We start from the raw sequence: 13,932 nt of genomic DNA, 5'->3' as shown, positions 1-13,932 counted from the left end.
GCTGGGGCTGGCGAACAAGAGGTTTGCCCTTGGAGGGCAAAGGAGCTCAAAATGAGGATCATACAGAGAGACGAAGAGAACGGCCTGACTTGGGCAAATACCTCTTTGAAAGCAGAGTTTGCTCCCAGCTCGGATAGGACAGATGGTCTTTCCCTCCCAGGCCCCAGGGTCTCTTGGGACAGAAATCTGATGGGGCAGGATTGCTTCTAGCTCGGAGCGTCTCATTAGGGCCTCTCTGGTGGGGGTCTGTGTCCCTAACTGCGTTTCATGCATCTAAAACCTGATCCTGAGGAGGGATCCTATGGGATTCACCAGAAACAGAGGGCCCAGGGGCTGCAGGTCAGACTTGCCCAGCCTTGGCTCCCGCTCCACACTTTGCTTGTGAATCATGGAGCGGTGCAGAGAAAAAGCACAAGCCTTTGCATGATGCACAAGCGCAATGACGAGGCTCTCTGGTGAGTCTGTGGGGACACTCGGGGCCCGAGAGTCCAGCCGGCCCACAGGACCCAGTCCTGTTTCCCATTAAAAATAAACATTGGCCAGACCCGACTCTACTTTTTTGAAAAACTTTTATTTTATGCTCCAAAAAGCCATGAGAACTCTGCCAGTCGTAAAAGCAACAGTGAATTCAGATTCCCCCCCTAGCAAATCCTCCCTCCCTTTGCTGGACTCTCGAGGTAGCAGTGGAAGACTCCCTCCCGCTGGGACCTGTGTGTGCCTCAGGGGGTCCGAGGGTCTGGATGTCGGGGGGCAGGGCGAGGGGACGACGCTCCAGGAAGCTTGTCACCGCCGGCATGGGGTCGGCACGCGGGATTGACATCCTTGAAGCTCTGTCTTCATCCGGAGCCTCGAGCACACAGCAGAGCGAGTTGTGCAATTCCCGCTTGACGGCAGACCGCTTTGAAAGATTTATAAAAACGTTTTCATCCACAAAATTGGCAGTAGAAATGACAACTCTTTCGACCTAAGCCTGTCACAGCTACTTTTGTTGAGTTACATTAAAAAAAAAGTCATCAGCAGGTTTTGTGGCTACAGCAGCCGGAAATCGAGTCTTTACTCGTCTGAGTGAAAACGACCCTCCTCGACCACGCCGCAAACCGGAGTCGATCGATCCTGTCTCCGGGGATGGCGAGAGCAGCCCGTGGGCTGTGCGAGGAAGGCGTTGTTTCCATAGGAAATAATGGGAGCAGCGACAGTGACCCTTCCACTCCTGAGAAAGCGAGGCCGTCCAGCCCAGCAGGCGTCACCACGGCAACAAGAAGCAACGAGGGGGCAACCGGGGGACTGAGGGCAAAGGAAGACACGTTGACAACGTCATTCAAAATTAAGTTCTCAACATTCCCTGGGAATCGGGAGAACGCTGGAAAGCTGCTAGAACGTGCTGACAGCCAGTGCTGCTTCCTTGGCCCTGCAGTGGTTTGGGGGACGGAGCCTTCCCTTCCAAGGAGCCACAGTCAGCGTGTCGCCCACAGGGAGCAACACGGCCCCAGCAGTAAGACCCCAGGAAACGCCGGCCCCGGCGGCGAGATGGTGCTGCCCGGCTGCCTGCCCACCACACAGAAGAAAGGGCAAGGCCCTCAGGGGCCACTCGTGCCTCCAGCGCCCTCGCCCACCCCCAGCTCAGCTTCTCCTAGCACGGTGCCTTGCGCGGTCTAAAGTAAGGCAGAATGTGTAAATCAAGGAACAAACGGACAGAAAGCACAGGTGACCAAAGGTGGACAGGACAGGAGAGGGTCATCGTTCGAACGGCCTTCAGGGTGGCCTGGCCGCCTTTCAGTGAGCGGCAAGCAGCTCACTCTGGCTGCTGCATTTGTAGCTTGTCTGTCTGCTCAGATGAAAAGTGAACACACACACAACAAAGCATCGCATTTCTTCCCCTTAGAGTAAAACTGCTATAAACTCCCACAATGTGGTTCCCCCCACCCCCAACTCAAAAGCTTCTCATTGGATACAACTGATTCCAACTCTCAGTGATTCTGAAGACAAAGCAAATGATTGCAGATCACTTGATTTTAACTACAGTTTATTCAATATGTCTCCATATGTTAAAAAAAGATGATTTGATGGAGTCAATAAAATTGAATCTTAAAGTGCTTTTTAGGGGGGGTGGTTTTTTTCTTTTAAAAAATGACTCAGCGCGTCTTTTTCAGTGCCCAGCATCAAATGAGCGCAGCCCTGTATAAATTGGAGAATGGGGTCTTGTTTATTGCTCTTTACAATCTTAATGATATTAAAAATTACCATAAAGAGCCAACTGACTCCTAAAGTGTGGATCCAGGCGGCACTTGCCGAGGATCGGTGCCGACCCCGGAGCCCTTGGGAGTTCTGTACAGATAGTTAGGGAGACATATTCAATAGCGAGTTCTTGTAAACTGGACTCTCTACTATTTTACAAATCAAAAGCACATCTGCGTCACACATGGATCACTGAAAGGACGAAGCGTCTGCCCCCTCCCCAAAGGCCGCCCGATCTTCTTCAGTCTAAAAGCCGGGACAGAGCAATTCCTCTGGCAGCGTCACAGACATGTCTACATTCACTCATTTAGGTTCACATAATAAAAATTTCGACCATGAGCTTTATTTGATAAAACCTTGACAAGAACTGTTCTCTGCGTTGGGCCGGCCGCCCTTGGTGCAGCTGTGGCTCAATCTGGCTCTGGGGTCTCCCCGGTCATGATGAGTGACCCAGTCTTCCTTCTCTCAGCCGAAGGGGACTTCCCATTCAGAGTGCACCATCCTCCAAAGTCACTTCAGCTTTTTCCAAGTTCCACTTCCAGGCCTTTTAAAAAGATGAGATTCTAGTTTCACAAAGGTGCCAGGCGGCGAGGAGGAGGTCCGGACTTGACTCTGCGGTGAGGCGGGGATTCCTCTAAGGGTCCACATCATCCAGGTCACTTCTTGACTCGCCAATCATCATGGGAGACTCGGAGCCCTTAGGGAGAGAAGGCAGTGAGAAGGCGCACCTCAGAGAGCCAGCGTGGGGGCCGGCTAGGATGCAGTGCCAGGCTCCTCCATCTGTTCCATCCCCCTCTTCCGCAGGACAAGGGGGGCCAGCACCCCGGCCACTAGGCTAGCCCTCGACTCAGAGAGGTGGTGTGGCCAGGGCTGCGGGCCCTGGCTCAGAACAGGCCTTGGCTCACCAGCCAAGCCATGGGACGGGGGACAGGGGACGGGGGGGGAGGGGGGGGGGGGGGGGGGGGGGGGGGCGCAGAGCCCAGTTTCCCCCGAGTCTCTACAAAGCCTGGCTGCTGCCATCCTGGCTCCGGCCGTCGGGCAGCAGCTCTGGTGCTCGGGGCAGCTCCCACCTCTGGGTTCTAGCCTGGGGCCACGTGGCTACAGAACATGCTGGGGCTCTAAAGCTGCAGCAACATGGGGAGTCCCCGGGCATTCGGGGGCTAAAGAAGCAAGTCGTGCCTGCTTTCGATGGAAAAATAAGCCAAGCTGGGAGCCCCACAAGCCGCTTTCACTAGGAAGAGAACTTCCCGTCCCATATCCCAGAGGGGGGGGCTGCCTCTCTCTGGGGCGGGGGGGGGGCTCAGAGCTCCATGTGAGGTGGCTGCTTGACAAGCGCTTCCAGCCCACTGTGACCCCCGGCCTCTGGGAAGGCTGCCCCAGTCAGGATTGGCCGGATGAAGACACTGGGCCCGCCGTCAATCATGCAGACTCTGACCCCCCAACGTAGGCTTAGCACTGGCCAGAGCCACAAGGGGGCAGACGCAGAGGCCTGAGCACCCTCATCTCCCAGAGAAGAAAAGTCTGTGGCCCCAGAGAAAGGCCTTTTGGGACAGACAGGCCCGGTCTCCAGCCCTCGCGCCCCGGCTCCTGCGCACTGAGGGCTCTGCCTGTGGCTTCTGACAAGCTGTTTCCCAGGCGTCCTCCTCAGGCCACTCGGAACCCGGCCCCAGCCCCTGGGCTGTGAAGGGCAGCCCCCTCCCCCCCAAAAAAAACGCGGGCTCTCCGAGGGCGAAAGCAAGCGGGGCACAAGCTGGGCAGCGTCTGCATTCCCAGCACCCAGCGCCCGGCCTGGCCCACAGACAGTGACCAACAGCGCTCCTCTTCAGGGAACAGCTGCTTCCCCCCATCACCGCTGCCCCCCCACTCCGGCGCCCGGGCCCCCCGCTACCTGCTGCAGGTGTCTCTCCCCGTTCTCGTTGGCAGGGCTGCTCTCGGACCCGTTGCTGCTCCCGGACTGATCCTTCTCGTTCAGCAGGGCCGTGGCGTACGCCAAGGTGTCCTAAAGGGGCATTTAAACACGAGGATGACACATTGAGCACCTGCTGGCAGGAACTGTGGGCTCAGCTGCGCCGTGTCTCCCGCACCACCGGGGGCCGCTTCCACTTCAGACAGTTCACACTGACCACTCTTCCCCAAGTTGGGTTCCAGGGGCAGCCCCGCCCCCTCCCTCAGCCCCACCCCCATCCTGCTCCTGGACACAGACAGAGCAATGGGGAAGGAGGCAGGGGACGGCGGGGCCAAGGAGGAGCCGAGAAGTTCTCTGAGAAGTAGGAGGAGAAAGCCCTTTGGGGCTGTAGGGATCAGAGAAAAGGGGGGCCCTGAAGGAAGAGGGGGGCACGGGGAGCTGCCACCACTAGTCTGAGAGAACCTAAAGGGCCAGAGCCACGCCCTCCCGGGGAGGGGGTTAAGGGGGCCCCCATAGCTGAGCTCTGGAGCTGCCCCAACCAGGACCCCCAAACTCTCTTCTCAGAGAGGAGAGAGTCCCCGCAGGGAGGGCGCCAGAGCAAAGGAGAGGTGGCTCCCCGCTTCCGAAGAGGGCAGAGAACCAACCCACCTGAGCGGAAATCGTGCGTTGAAAGGTTTTTCCAGTTGACGTTTCGTTAGATATATTACTTTGTGGGACCCAATAATGTTCAGACATCTAGAAAAATCAAATCAAGCTTACAGACTGCACAGGACCTCCCAGCCCCCTCCTTCCTCTGCCCCCAGGCAGAGCTGGGCGGGAAGCCCAGGAAACATCCTCAGGCTCTGGGAGCAAGAGCCCAAGTCCCTGTACCCCTCCCCACAAAGGGACATGTCTGCCCTCGCAGGCAGATGGAAATGAAGGGGAAAGCCCAGGGTTCAGGCCCCCCATGCAGTGAAGCCCCCAAGGACTGGGAGGGGCTTCCAAGTCCGGCTACCTTCTTCTGTAGCCACTGCACCGCCCAGCTCCAATGGTGGGAATTCTCCTTGAAGTATTCTTTAGCAGCAGGACACCTGGGGAAGAGAGAGACCGTGGTCACCCTGGCCGACCCTCATCCCACTGGAGAGGCGGCCTCCCCACCACACTAGTCTCCCAAGGTCTCTTCCCACCCAAATGGGAAAAACCGCACTGGCCGCCAGTTTTGGCCAATTAACACAACAATCACCAGCACGTTTAATGACTCTTTTGGGATTTTAACTGATACTTGGCCTTTATACCCCAACTGTCTGCCTCTTCTCATCCCTTCCCAGAGACCTCTTTAACAGCCCCCTCTCCCCCCCAAAGCCCTGTAAGCAGTTTGCAGCCACCTGCCTCCCTGCAATGCTTTGCCCTCAGTCAAGGAGGGGGCGCAGGGAGTGGGGACTAAGACCCACCACCAGGTCTGCCCCGAACCAGATCCCAACATGGTTTTTCCAAGTCGGCGAGCAACCTGCTGATGGCCCCTCCCCCAGCACATCCCCCTTGCTCTGCCATCGCCACCACTGCCCAGGGTCCCCCAGAGGCACCCGGGCAGGCGACCTCCTGCCTAAGGTCTTCCACTCCTGAGACCGTGCCGCAACTCTCCCTGGCGATGTCTGGGGGAAGCTCAGGACAATCCTCCTGTCACGTGGGGTGCCCCGAAGGAAGCTGCTGTCCCAGCTCTGTGGGCCCTTTTACAGCCCCTGGATTTCTAAGGGGAAGGCCCTGGGTCTTTTCGGGAGTCCCTGGCCACTCTTCAGCGCAGCCCTTGGGCTTCTCCAAGTTCAGCCGGAGGTCCATGTGTCCTCCATTCCTTCACTCACTCTGCTTTCCCATGTCTGCCCATCCTGGCAGGGTCTTGCCCCTCGAATGGGAGGGCGAGGATGAAAAGGAAGAAGGGCGGGCAGAGAACGAGCCTGACGGAGCCCCCCTGAGGAGCAGAGCGAGCTGCCCTGGGGGGAGGAGACACTAAACGGGAGCCACGGACAGCCCCCTTCAGCCTCGATGGATGCTCCAGACACAGCTGCCAAAGCCAAAGCGAGGCCCGAGTCCCCGGGACACAGAGCGAGCCGGGCCGCGGCCCACACTTACTTTTGTGCCAGGGTCACGAGGAACTTGACACACTGATAGCAGCGACTGCTATCCACGTGATTGCTGTGGTGCATCAAGGCTGGGGAGGAAAACGTGGCTGTTAACATCACATGGACACCCAGGCCCCTGAACACAAGCTGCCGGCCCAAGGACCACATCCCCAGCCCTGGGGTCTCAGGCTTTCCCTGACCCTGTTCCTCAAAGCTCTGTGTTCACTGAATGAGAAATTCAAGAAACATTTTGTTTACAAAACTGAACAGCACTGATAGGGCTGGCGTTCCTGCCCCCAACTTCCCTGCCAGGTCCTAATGCTGGGGGCAGGACTGGCCCATGAGGGCTGGGGACACAGGAGGGCTGGAGGCCCTCAGCAGAGGGTTCTGAAGCTCAGCGAACTTACAGCCTAGATCCAGGCAGTGCATGTGAGATGGACAGACAGAAGCAGGGAAGGGAGAGGGGGGACCTGAAAACTTGTCCTACACATTTTAAAATTGGGTTTTCTGTTAAGCTCTGTCTAAAGAGAAAGCTTTAATTTAGAAGGGAAAACACTGCAGGAGGGCTCCCGTCTCACCTCAGTATAATCCCCTACCCTCAATGTGCTGATAATGTGAGAGGTGATGAGGACGACTGACATTTATAAATAGCTCTGAGGCTTGCAAAACTTTCCAAATACATACAGAAAAGGGGAAGCAGATTTACAATTGTATGTAGTGACATAAAAAAAAGCAAATTTGGAGGGCGTAAAAGAGTGAGGATGTAAATGGGCACACACAGAATATCACCATTATTTGGACAATTTTTGAATATTTTAAAAACAAGCTCTAAAAAGTTTATCGGGCCTGTAATTCCACTGATGTGAAAATGCCCTCTGGCAACGTAGCCTGGTGCTATCTCAAAAGAATGGCTCTTCCTGTGGCCCGGGGTCTCCAACTCACCGAGTTGGTGGTTGAGAGGGCTCAGAGACCATTTCTCCAGGCATCATAAAGCTGTGGGCATGACTTTGCGTTTATCTGGATTATCTTGTGGATGGTAATGTACTTGAAAAACTTTCAGGCATGTTCTTAATGGCCTTGTCTGAAAGTTTTTCAAGCCTTCACTGGCTGGAAGGAACTCACTTCTTGGGATCAATGAGAAAAGGGGGAAAAAAAGACTCAGTGTGTGACATCTTCTGCACCACCAGTGTGACCGTCAAAAGCACCCTCCCTTCACAGAGCTAGGCCCACTTGCCTACTAATCCATTTTCTGTCTCGAAAGCAAACTTGACCCGTTCTACTTGAAGAGGGTCCTCAATGACCTGGGAAGAGAAAGGAACATAGGATGGGGCTCGGGAAAAGATCCTGGAAGAGAAAATCCATGTCCCGTCCGTTTGGCACAGGGCTAACAATTCCTTTTGGTTTCTGAAACAACTAAATCACAAAAAATGAAGGCATTATAGACCATCAGAACTGGAAGGAACCTTAGAGATCACACAGGGCAACTTCTTCATTTGGCATAAGAAACAGACATGGAAAGGGAAAGTAGTTGGCTACAATTTACTGCATTGCTAGCTATGTACCACATCATGCACTTTAAATGTCAAATGAAAGAAACTTCCTAAACCACATTCAAAGATTGCTCTCAGAGCTAATTTAATAGTTCCTCCTTCATGGCACTGCCTGTTCCTTGCACTTGGACCTCCTCACTGGTCTGTGCTCTGCCCTTTGGGATGCTCCAAGTCAGAGGGGGCAGGTTCCTGGATCACCCAGCTAGGCTAACAGGCCTTGACAAGCTGGCTCCCTTTCTTGGGCTATGACCCCTCTAAAGTCAACCTGAGGATGAGGACAGTCCCAGCAGTGTTGAGCTAGAAGCTATTCATTCATTGTGGTCAAGGGCCCTTTCAGCAGAAGTCAACATGTGGTCTTGAGTCAGCCTTCTCAGGACGGAGGATGGCCTCTGGTATTCTGAGCCAATACCTGCTTCTTGGCCCGCTCTTGTCTATTTTATGGGCCTTGCTGGGTGTGGGCGCCCCCAGTGCCACCTCCCCCCTTGGGCCCTTCCAGTGATGTGCCTGAAGACTGCTGTGGTGCCCACTGAGCCTCACTCCCCACCTGGGAACCCCGTCAGTACTTTGTGGAGCCCATAGTTCTAGGACACTTGTTATTGAGAGCCCTCAAGCCTAGAAGCAGGGGCTGTCCTCCCACTGCTGCAAGCCAAGCTTCTATTACACAGCACCCTAGGCAGTGGCAGGGAAAGAGTCATGGATTACTTGATGTCTTCCTTGCCCTTCTGATGTGCAGGGGCAGAAACCCTAGACATTCAAGACCAGGGCAAACAAATGATGAGTGTTCCTGCCCCCTAAAACAGCCTGGGGATTTCTCTGGACAAGATGGAGAGAACGCCTCCCCTCCTGCCGTCACTCAGCAGGCAAGCTGGCATAGAGATTTCTGAGACATGATTTCAGAAAACTGAGACATGGACTCTATGAAATGAGACAACAAATGGGGACCCCAAACCGGAAGGAGAAAAAAGGCAGTGCACAACAGGGAGGTGGCAGTGGCGTGGCAGAGGGATAAGGCCCGGAGCTGTTGGGACTTTCACCCACGTGCTCACAAGCTGGTGACTGGGGGTTGGCCCACGTGTTCTGTCCCTCTCACAGGTCTCCTTCAAAGAGCCTGGGGTCTGCCAGGCCGTCACTGAACAAAGAACCCTGAGCAGATGGAAAAGCCCTCACGTACCAGGATCTCGTGGAGCAGCTGGAATGTGTTTTTTAATTCGTGGGGAGGAGCGGTCTCTAGTTGGCTCTGTGGGCAAACAAAAAGAGAGAAGTTACCACCCCTGTCATGAGGCCACCAGCAGAGTTCTGAGGGCACGCGTGCATTTTAGTGACTGTGTCCTCCCACATGGGGAGAGAACCCTGTTCTGGCTTGGACGGAGGTGGGAAGCTGGGTGGCAATTCTGTGCCTTCACACAGGCAGTTGGGGTAGCCACCCTTGGGAAGGCACGAAGATCACCTTTCCCACCAAAAATACTGCAGGGAGCTGCAGGATGTCCTGCAGATTCTTCCTCAGTTCAAGGAGCTCTCTCACCTTGATGAAATGCAACATGGTGAAGGAGAAGTGCTCGTTGCAGAAACAGCAGTAGACCACCATCTCCATGAGAGCCAGAAGTGAACCGGTCAGCTCCCGCAAGGCAAAGATGACCTGGGGGGGGGTGGGGGTGGGGGTGCAAAAGTGGGGAAGAGAGGGAGTGATTATTTCCCATGATGGGGTGAGTGGTGCCTGCATCTCGCTGCCTGTCACAGAAGTTCAGTGGTCAACACTCCAGAAGCTGGCTGGTTATCTCAGGCCAAGGCCAGGAGAGGGGCTGGCTTCCTCCCAGGACTTGGCTCAACCTGCCCCTCGTTTCTGTGCCTCAACGTGTAATAACAGCTAATAACCAGTATTTTGTCAGAGTAAGAAATGAGAAATAAAAAGGAAAGAGACACAACCTTTATTATATTCGCTCGCCATAGCCAAGAGCACTTAATATTTTTCCAATTGCTTAGATCTGACTATTTGTATGGAAAGTGTTTTGTAGTTTTGCTCATATAGTTCCTGATTTTCCCTTGGCAGATAGATTCCCAAATATTTTATACTATCAGCAGTTAGTTTAAATGGAATTTCTCTTTGTAACGCTAACTGTTGGATTTTATTAGTGATATATAAGAATGCTGAGGATTTATGTGGGTTTATTTTGTATCTTGCAACTTTGCTTAAGTTGTGGATTATTTCTAATAGTTTTTAAGTTGATTCTCTAGGGTTCTCTAAATATACCATCATATCATCTGCAAAGCTGATAATTTGGTTTCCTCATTGCCTACTCTAATTCCTTTAATCTCTTTCTCAACTCTTATTGCCAAGGCTAGCATTTCTAATACAACTTGTTTCACTCCTGATCTTATTGGTTCCAGTTTATCCCTATTACATATGATGCTTACTGATGGTTTTAAATAGATGCTAATGATTATTTTAAGGAAAAGCCCATTTATTCCTATACTCTCAAGTGTTTTTAATAGGAATGGATGTTGGATTTTGTCAATATATTTTCCTGCATCTATTGAGATGATCATATGGTTTTTGTTAATTTGGTTATTGATATAGTCAATTATGCTAATAGTTTTCCTAATATTGAACCAGCCTGGCATTCCTGGTATAAATCCTATTTGGTCATAGTGTATTATCCTGGGGATGATTTTCTATAATCTTTTTGCTAATATTTTATTTGAGATTTTATCATTGATATTCATCAGGGAGATTGGTCTATAATTTTTTTTTCTCTGTTTTTGTCCTACCTGGTTTAGGCATCAGTACCATGTCTGTGTCATAAAAGGAATTAGGCAGGACTCTTTCATTTTTTCAAATAGTTTATATAGTATTGGAGTTCATTGTTCTTTAAATGTTTGGTAGAATTCACATGTAAATCCATCTGGTCCTGGGGATTTTTTCTTAGGAAGTTGATTAATAGCTTGTTCTACTTCTTTTTCTAAAATGGCACTATTTAATTGCTATTTAATTTAAGCAATTTACCAAGGAGATGCAACCTAACACCTGAAAGCAAAAGAATAGCGGTCTGGGGCCAAAGACAATGTACATTTTTGGGACAAGAAGCAGGTGGGCGCCCACGGAAGGTCCTGCCTGTCCCCCTTCACCCGAGAATCCTCTCAGTGACCCCTACCTCCTAACGCTGCTGGGAGGCTCAAGCTAGAGAATGTGTGCATCCCATTACAGAAAGTGAATCAGTGAAGAAAGGTGCACCTAATCTCCAGGTCATGAATCTCCAAAGAACGATCAATGCTAAGTCAACCCACTGAAAGGTGCCTGCCCCAACTCTCAGGTCCACAGCCCCAGCGCTTCCCTTGCCACCCTAGGCCCCAAATAAGGAAGCTAGGACTTTCCTCTTTTTACAAAGAGAAAAGGCTGGTGGAGGAACCCTGCCAAGGAGCAGCAGCCGCAAGCACCACAGCTGGCTCAACTGGTCAAGGTCTTGAGTTTCTGGGCAACAGGCCGGTCCTGCCTCCCTCCTTAGGGCTGCTCTTCTAGACTCTCTCCACAAAGCCATGGAGCTGGGTACCCTTTATCACCCCCCTTTTCTGCTACCCTACACATGCTGCTATCCCTTGTTAGAAATGAGCTCCATTATACAAGAAGGGTCAGTCTTTTTTCTACTTGTATCTGTAATCCCAGAGCTCAGCTTGGTGACTGGGTCTGATCATGTGACAATATGCAAATTTCTGCATCTATGGCCCAAGAACCAATTAGCCTCAGAACAAAGTGGCTCGCCCCAAGATCTTCCAAATAATTTCCCTGGGAATCCTGAAATTCTACAGAACAAATAGGGTCCTATTTTAGCACTTCTCCAATGGGACAACACGCTTGATTCATTAGGAAGCTAGCAAACACTGTAATTTATGTTTGTTGGGGCTGACTCACTCTGAATCCAGTTTCACTCTCCTAATTTTTGCAGAGAATTTCTTCTGAAGGGGAAATCAGAGACCAAGCCAGGGAACAAACTGTACAAGGGATGCCTCCCAAAGGTACCTTCCCAACGTTCCCCTTCCACTGGTGCATTTTATTGTCTACCATGTGGAACATCCCCCTCAATATTCCCTGAAAAACTTCACTGCTCATTCAATGTTTTCTATCTTAAAAAACAAACGAATAAAGGTGCATAGGATCAATAAGCTTGAAAACTCCAGATCCAAATCGAAAACTTACTGGGTGATTAGGGTTCTCTTTTCTGAATGGGACAGATGAGGCAACCCTCCATGAGAAGTATCAGTTACAGTCATGGGGGATCCAAGACCAAATGTGCAGAACTCTTAATTCAAGTTGCCCTACCACTAGTAAAGGCTTTCTTTCCAAATGGTAAAAAGCAAAAAATTCACATGAAGGCCCCTCTGCCTGCCCCCCCTCTTCTCTTGCCACAGATGGTAGGCTATGAGGATGCAATGTACAAATGAAGAGATTTTTAGGAATGATGGAGAAAGGGGGTCACCTCAAGCAAGTATGGCTTCCCTTCAGACAGGAAGAGCAAGGACTCCACTTCCTCATGGAGGGCCAGAAGTGGGCCAGAAGACACGATGCTCATGGGAGGCCGCTGTTTATAGATGCCAGGGGCTGTAAGAGGGGAAAAAATAAAACAGATGATTTTTGTGTTGTTTCATGGAATAAATTTCATAAAATGGATATGAACTAACCTTGTGATATGAGAAATTGTTTAATCTTACCCAGCCACATGATTAAAAGGTTACTTGCACATAATAGGCACTTCATAAATGGTTGTTCAATTTAACACACATTTACTAAGAGCCTATTATGTACAGGGCACCAAGCGCAGAGCTGAGCACACACAAAGATGACAAACAACACAGGCTCTGGCCTCCACCAGCTTGGGATCTTCGTAGGACGGCGAGGGGGGAGGGAGAAATAACATGTACATAAGCTAGCGTGGATTCAGGGCAGGGGAGAGCCGGGACGAGAGGCCGAGGCACAGGACACGAGAATAAGGACGCGAGAGTACTCGGGCAGCTCAGCCCGGGGGACTCAGACAGGAGGGAGGACAAGCCCAGTCTGGCAACAATGCATGAGGAGACTTGGGAGGGGGCAGGAAAAGGGCCCAGGAACCAGCGCAGGGCTTGTCCGGCCCGCGTTCTCCGTTGGGAAGAGGAGGAGAAAGGCTCCATGAGGCCAGTGCCCGGGGTTCTCTGGGCACGTCGGGCCACAAGCTCCAAGCCTGGCTCCTCCCAAACCCAGAACCTTTCACAGGGACAACAGTCCTCAAGGCACTTCACAAATGCTCAAGACCCTGAAACCTCCTAGGACGCAACTCGGGGTTCTAGCACTGGAGTCCAGAGAACTCGCTCGGCGCCTCCGGCTCTTACCGACGTTCCTCTGTGACGAGACATCTGAGTGTAAAACCAGCAGCGCCACCGTGTTGTGGAGGAAGCCAAACTCCCGGGCCTGGGCCGAGCTCCATCGGCGAATCTGCTGATAAGAGGAAGGCGACGGGTCAGTTACCACAGAAGGAGTAGCGGTCAGCAGCTCGGTTTGGTCAATGGCACCCTTGAACTGCTGGCTCTCGGCCAGGAGCTCCCTGAATCAGGGTTGTGGGAGCCTCTTTCTGGCCCCACCACTATTTGCAGAGGCCTCTGCTGGGCTCCTCACCCCATGGGGGTGACAGGCAGGACACACAGACCACTGGGATGCCAAATAGCACAAAAAGCTTCCCAGTGAAAAGCCAAGGCAGGCCCAGACGGGTAAAGGTCCTTGGTGCTAGGAGATGGTAGAATGGGGACTGGGTAGGAGTGTCACTGGAGAAGAGGGGGTGGGGGGGGAGGGGGGCTCCAGGAAGCAGGACTGGACCCTCCAAAGGAGCAATGGGACGGTTCAGGGAAGGACGTGGGGCTCACCTGGGACCCAGAGGAACAAATGTTCCTAAAATGGTATTTGCTAGCACCTCCTAACTCTAATCGAGAACTTTAAACCATTACCACCAAGGAAGTCGGGACCCAAATTTAGATGCAACAGAGCTAAGTTAAGGAAGAGGGCTGGAAGTGGCATCTGCAGGCAGCTCACAGCTCTGGCTTCAAAAGCCCCCCCACAAATGTGCTTACACAACACAAGTTCCCAAAGACTCCTTGCAATGTCATCCACAAGACAACTATGGCTCTT

The 13,932-nt window shown here is 52.2% G+C and overlaps 1 protein-coding gene across 1 annotated transcript in view; it reads right to left on the bottom strand.

The window, feature by feature from the left end:
• Nucleotides 1-552: 552 nt before the first annotated feature.
• Nucleotides 553-13,932, bottom strand: part of USP24 (ubiquitin specific peptidase 24) — a 154,683-nt gene continuing 141,303 nt past the window's right edge. Inside the window, 10 exon segments of the mRNA XM_031969046.1 lie at nt 553-2,932; nt 4,124-4,234; nt 4,790-4,876; nt 5,136-5,211; nt 6,248-6,326; nt 7,472-7,538; nt 8,959-9,024; nt 9,310-9,423; nt 12,257-12,378; nt 13,143-13,245. Of these exon segments, the coding sequence (XP_031824906.1) occupies nt 2,870-2,932; nt 4,124-4,234; nt 4,790-4,876; nt 5,136-5,211; nt 6,248-6,326; nt 7,472-7,538; nt 8,959-9,024; nt 9,310-9,423; nt 12,257-12,378; nt 13,143-13,245 (888 nt within the window). The 3' untranslated portion in view covers nt 553-2,869.

Source organism: Sarcophilus harrisii, chromosome 4, assembly GCF_902635505.1.
Source record: "Sarcophilus harrisii chromosome 4, mSarHar1.11, whole genome shotgun sequence".
NCBI lineage: Eukaryota > Metazoa > Chordata > Mammalia > Dasyuromorphia > Dasyuridae > Sarcophilus > Sarcophilus harrisii.
Note: the sequence above shows the minus strand (reverse complement) of the source record. Positions and strands in the feature narration are given on the sequence as shown.